The sequence below is a fragment of the Triticum urartu genome, chromosome 2 (genome assembly GCF_003073215.2).
Source record: "Triticum urartu cultivar G1812 chromosome 2, Tu2.1, whole genome shotgun sequence".
NCBI classification, from domain to species: domain Eukaryota; kingdom Viridiplantae; phylum Streptophyta; class Magnoliopsida; order Poales; family Poaceae; genus Triticum; species Triticum urartu.
In genome coordinates, this window is record NC_053023.1 from 726,226,658 (window position 1) to 726,232,505 (window position 5,848).

General features: G+C 43.7%; 1 protein-coding gene across 1 annotated transcript; it reads right to left on the bottom strand.

The window, feature by feature from the left end:
* Positions 1 to 3,954: 3,954 nt before the first annotated feature.
* LOC125538256 lies at positions 3,955 to 5,561 on the bottom strand. The gene is made up of 4 exons (XM_048701531.1): positions 5,112 to 5,561; positions 4,895 to 5,033; positions 4,131 to 4,787; positions 3,955 to 4,020 (listed from the first exon to the last, which is right to left on the bottom strand). The coding sequence occupies exons 1-4, from the start codon at positions 5,528 to 5,530 to the stop codon at positions 3,955 to 3,957; spliced, it is 1,281 nt and encodes a 426-aa protein (XP_048557488.1). The 5' UTR covers positions 5,531 to 5,561.
* Between the last annotated feature and the right edge of the window lie 287 nt (positions 5,562 to 5,848).

The window sequence follows — 5,848 nt, forward strand, 5'->3', positions numbered from 1 at the left end:
TGGACCTTTAAGGAAGTTTGGCTTACAAATATCTTACAACTTCAATTATTTTGGAACAAATGAAGTACATTTAGTTGACCGATTCAACGAACATAGCTCCTCGACCGGTGTTGTGCATACAGCTTTGTGACTAGTTAATCTAATCTTAGTCGGCTAGTTATTTGATCTGTACGAGTAGAAACTAGAAAGGGTAATAAAGTTCATTTCAGAATCAAATTGAGTAGGCGATATACGTCTACAACTGACGCTCGGAGAGACAATAAAGTAACAACTAACAAGAAGCTAGCAAGATTGCAAACATTAAACATTGAGAAAATAAAACTTCTAGTAACATCTTCTCATATTTTTAGGGCTCCAGATCAGTGGAGGGCTGGAGGAGGCTCAAGGCTAGCTTAGCAAACACCGTTACTGCAATAAATTTCCATCAACTGTACACTAAATTTACCATGGTCCACTAGAGTAAATTTTGTCTTGATCAATAAAGTAAAGTTTCCATGGTTTATAAAAGCAAAATTGTCATGTTCACATATAAAATATTTTTTCTCATATTGCAAAAGCGAGAGAAATTTGGCATGGTCCATAATGTAAAATTGTCGTGATCCATAAACTATATTTGCCAAGATACATAAACAAAAATTGCCCATGGTCACATAAAAAGTAAGAAAATAATCATATTGCTAAGAAGGAAATTTTCCATGATCTATGATAAAAAAATAATTGTTGATTGCCATGTAGAATGAAAATGCCACGTTGCGACGGAACCACTTGGCTTAGTGCTGGAAGAAAACATTAATGGACAAAAAAAATGTGTGCAAGTGTGACATGATGGCACACACAAGATGCCTGCCATGATGTTTAGAAGAAGGCATTAATGATGAAAAATCTTTAAAAATTTGCCATGATGAAAGTGTAAAATTACCTCATCAAATCAGTAAAAAGAAATCTGCCATTGCCTATAGAAGTTAATTTGCTATGGTTCCATAAAAGTGAATTTGCCATGGTTCATAAAGTGAATTTGCCATGCTCCATGAAATGAATTTGTCATGGTAAAACACTTGTATATTCCAATGAGGCTATGACGACACAATTTGCCAACCCCAATCTGATTGATTTGGTAAGCTACTGTCAAACATACAAACACATATCTCTACTCCTAAGGGAGCAGTTGGTAGTCTCGCTTCCAGGTTTTTTTTAGTCCCACCTCCCACGGTTTTTTTCGTCCTAAAAATATCTACGAAATTTCGTAGGTTAACCAGGGACAACTCCCACCTCCCAGGTTTTTTTTAGTTCCACCTCCCATGGTTTTTTTTGGTACCTCGTCCCACCTCACACTAAGCCGCCACGAACCGCAAAAATCGCCTACCTTAGCCAAATCAACAAATCTCTCTCATTAATGCAATTTTCTTTAGGAAACAAATAATAGATTCTTTCCTACCTTAGCCAAATCAACGGATCTCTTCTATTAATGCAATTTGCTTTAGCAAACAAATAATAGATTCTTTCCTACCTTAGCCAAATCAACAGATCTCTCCCATTAATGCAATCTGCTTTAGTAAACAAATAATAGATTCTTTCCTACCTTAGCCAAATCTACGAAATCTCTCTCATTAATGCAATTTGCTTTAGGAAACAAATAATAGATTTTCAGGAAACAAATAATCTCTAATCTCTAATAATTTCTACTCCTAATGAAGCAGTTGGTAGTCTCCTCCCACCTTCCATGGTTTTTTTGGTACCTCCTCCCATCTTCGCTGGTTTTTTTTCGTAGATTTTTTTCGTCCCCTCTCCTCACTTCATCGGTTTATTTTCACGTCACCCTCTCACACAACGAAAGAAATCTAAACAGATCAGAACTTTTCATACTGGCGCAAGTTATTTAGTAATGTAGAATCAATCACGAACAATCTCTAAAGATCAAATCTAAATTAATTAACCTTACCTTAAATCACTCAATTACATTAATTAGAAAACAAATAATTGATTTTCAAAAAATCGCTCAATCACGTAAACCTTACCTTAACTCACGGATGGTAATCAATCTCCAAACAAAGGAAACAATACATCAAGGGAGCAGTAAATAAACTCCCTTTCTTATGACATGTATATGACCTTTCCTTCCCTCTACGTTGTCGAGCGTTCTTGATTCTCGAGGCCGATGCTTGGGCTGCGTCACTGGGTCGCGACGGTGCTGGAGGACGAGGACGGCGAAGCCGGGTGCCGCGGCACCGCGTTGGCCGCGGCCGGTGAAGGGGGCAAAGAAGGGCGGCTTCCCTGGCCCTGGCCATGGCTGTGACCCTGGGAGTTGGTGCGGTGGAAGTGGCACTTGAAGGACACGGCGTGGGTGGCCGACGCGCAGACGCGCTTGGAAGCGGGCCCGTGGCCCGTGCCGGACGGCGCCGACGCCGACCCGGGCCACCTCCTCCGCGTATTCTTGGAGCTGTGGCTGGCCGATTTACATGAAATTAATTCCCTCAGTTGTGGTGGCAAATATAATACACATAATCCATATTGTTATGTACTAGCGTGTGTGTGTGAAATAGATGGATTATGGTCCCGTACCTAATAAGATGGATGTGTGTGTGTGTTAGAGAGAGAGAGAGGGAGAGGGGGAGAGAGTGAGGAAGAGGGAGGCAGAGAGTGTGTGTGAGGAATTGATGGTAAAAAAAGGTCGCCAATGTCACTTGATATATATGAGAATATTAATATTGAACTTTTAAAGTTAATGTGGCCCCGTTGCAACGCACGGGTGTTCTTCTAGTAAATATAAAAAGTTGACCATGACAACACATACAAATTTTTTTATTGAAAAAGGAAAAAAATCCCAGAGACATCATGGTAAAATTGCCATGAGAACAAAATATGTTATGTTGCAGTAAGGGAAAAATATACTTTGGCATGGCCAGCAGAAAGTTGGAGACATGTCAAATTATAAAGCATAAGGGCATCTCCAACAACAACCCATAAATTTCCTCCTGCATCCATCCGCGGACAAGGGACCAGTCCGTGGACACGGATGTGGGAGGCCGCCATTCAATGCTATCTTTTATATGTCCGCTTGTAAAGGGCAATTTCATATTCAAATTTACTCCGACCCACCCAGCACGCTGGGTCACACCGCCGCTAGACCGCATGCCCGATCACAACAAAAAAAGAGGCAAGTGTGCTTAGTGTTTACATGCCCGAGTTCAAAAGAATATCAATCTGACAGTCCGTGCAATTTTTTGCCCTACCGGAGTGACAATTCCAGCCATCTGCTCCCCGATGAAGATGTTGTCGCCGTCGCGTAGGCAGCCTCCACCTCGGCGTCCGCCTCTGCCGCGTCCTCATTCTCCGCCTTCGTCAACTGATCTTTCTGCCGTTGCAACATCTGGCAGCGAACGGATTGCAAGGTTATTCTTGCGTCGGCATCCAAAGAGTCCACATTCAAGGTCAACATCTTGGTGTCCTCCGCATTGGTGGTATCTTTAACTTCTTTTCCTTGAGCACGATCTTTGCGGATTTTCATATTATTTGATGTCATAGACCTTTGCAGATTTTCCTTTGGACCTTTAAAGAAGTTTGGCTTACGAATATCTTACAACTTCAATTATTTTGGAATGAATGAAGTACATTTAGTTGACCGATTCAACGAACATAGCTCCTCGATCGGTGTTGCGCATACAGCTTTGTGACTAGTTAATCTAATCTTAGTCGGCTAGTTATTTGATCTGTATGAGTAGAAACTAGAAAGGGTAATAAAGTTCATTTCAGAATCAAATTGAGTAGGCGATATACGTCTACAACTGACGTTCGAAGAGACAATAAAGTAACAACTAACAAGAAGCTAGCAAGATTGCAAACATTAAACATTGAGAAAATAAAACTTCTAGTAACATCTTCTCATATTTTTAGGGCTCCAGATCAGTGGAGGGCTGGAGGAGGCTCAAGGCTAGCTTAGCAAACGCGGTTACTGCTTTAAGGGAGAAGCGTGCTGCTCAGTGCTTCACGTGTCTCGAATGCAGCTCTGACGATCTTCAGAACCTGTTGAGACAGCACAAGAAAACCAGTGAGAACTTCAGAACTTCTAATATATGCTCAACTCCCTCCGTAGCATCCATGCATTGTTTACCGGCAATGGAAAAAGATAATACCTGGGTTTTGTTGAGCGTGAGTTCTTTCTCCACAAGCTTATTCTTCGGAATGTTGGATGCGTGCAGGAGCTGGATGGTGTTGGTCAAGGATAACGGCATAATCTGGAGATCGTTGGTCACCATGAAGTTTATTGGGGTACCTTTGATGTAGCCTCTAACACCAGTATCATCATGGGATCTGGGATTCATCTCCAAATAACGACGTGCAAAGATTCGTCTACCAGCCAATTCTTCTACCTGCAGTACATTGCTGCTGCACCCAAAGAAAGGCGCTACCTTTGGGGTCAGCAGTACGCCTTGACATTCTTCTTTCACACTTCCAGCTACACTCCTGTAAAGATTACCCATGCATCCCTTCTGGGGCAAGTGACTAAAAGTCTTCATGATAGTTCCAACGGGAATGCAGAGGAGTCCAAAGGCAAGATCGACGAAATCTTGCCCAACCTCAGCGTACAGCACTGATGAGTTATCCTTGGTCTGCACAAGCCTCGCCTTGATGGCTTTGAAGTTGGGATCAGTGGCCTCAGCTGCCTGTTCTGCTAACAGATTCTCAGGAAGCTTACAAAGATATGTACCATTCGGCGCAATAGCAACATTGAAATACAGTCCAGTTAAAGGCTGCTTTGTCAGCATTGCTCTCCGGAGCAACCTAGTCATCTGGAAGAAATTCAATACAACTAGGTATATATTAGTAGTACTAACTTACAGCAGTACAAATAATTTCTCCAATGTGATGATGTGCACGGGTACGTAGAGAGACATACCATGGCAGAATTGAGTTGGAGCACCTTCTCCTCGATGTTCCCATTTCCTGGGATCCCAAATTGGTCCATCAGAGAAAACATAACCCTTGTGGATGCAAGAGAAACTTGGAGATCATCTGTTATGATGAACTTGGAGTCACTGATGACAAAACCCCCATCCACATTACTGTCTCCAAGAGCAGCACGGCGATTTATGTCTTCCCATTCCCCGGCGTACTCGACAACATTTCTACATCTGCAAACAGCATAAGAGGCGGAGCTATACCAGGGATCGTGGCACTCTGCATTTTTGCAGTGATACACGGGGTTACTGTCGTCAACTTTCACTTGAAGCCGGTGGCAGTAGGCTGCTGCTGCATTGACCGGCGCAAGAAGCATCGCCTTGCACGGCTTGGCTTGGAAGTGGCCTTCACCGAGACACTCCACGCTCTTGTACAGCTTGTCGAGGCATCCTACATGAGACTGCTTGTCGAAGAGACGGACGATGGTGCCGAGAGGCAGGGTGAGGAAGCTGAAGAGGACGTCGACGAACTCCTTGTCGGACTCCGCAAACAGCACCCTTCTCTTCGCCTTGTCGATGAACAGCTTCACGGCGACGGTAGGTCCGCCGTCGCTCGACATGCTCGACGAGGACATGTTCGTGGGTGTGGTGTGGTGACCTCTAGTTGCTGAGGAAGAGGAACTGTGGTGAGGAAGAAGACGAGTTGAGGTGCTGCATATACCAATGGCTTCGCCGCGGTGCCCAGTATTGATAACGGCAGCGTCAGTCAATTAATGGTTGGGGTGGAATATGAAGGGGCTAGGCTTTACATTTCCCAGAAGGAAGATGTTAAAAGCCTCATTGAATTACTGCTCATCGGAAGTTGCAGCGGCATGGCACGGATGGTGAGGACTGTGACCAATTGGCACGCGCGCATGGCTTGCTGCATGCGCCTGCGAGGTCCCCAACCTTGG

What these genes read in the sequence shown, in the direction of transcription:
- LOC125538256 (XM_048701531.1), bottom strand. Translation starts at nt 5,530, where the DNA reads ATGTCCTCGTCGAGCATGTCGAGCGACGGCGGACCTACCGTCGCCGTG. An exon ending in AGATGTAGAAATGTTGTCGA is followed by an intron (nt 5,034 to 5,111) that starts GTACGCCGGGGA and finishes TTTTGTCATCAG; the next exon opens with TGACTCCAAGTTCATCATAA. An exon ending in TCCAACTCAATTCTGCCATG is followed by an intron (nt 4,788 to 4,894) that starts GTATGTCTCTCT and finishes AATTTCTTCCAG; the next exon opens with ATGACTAGGTTGCTCCGGAG.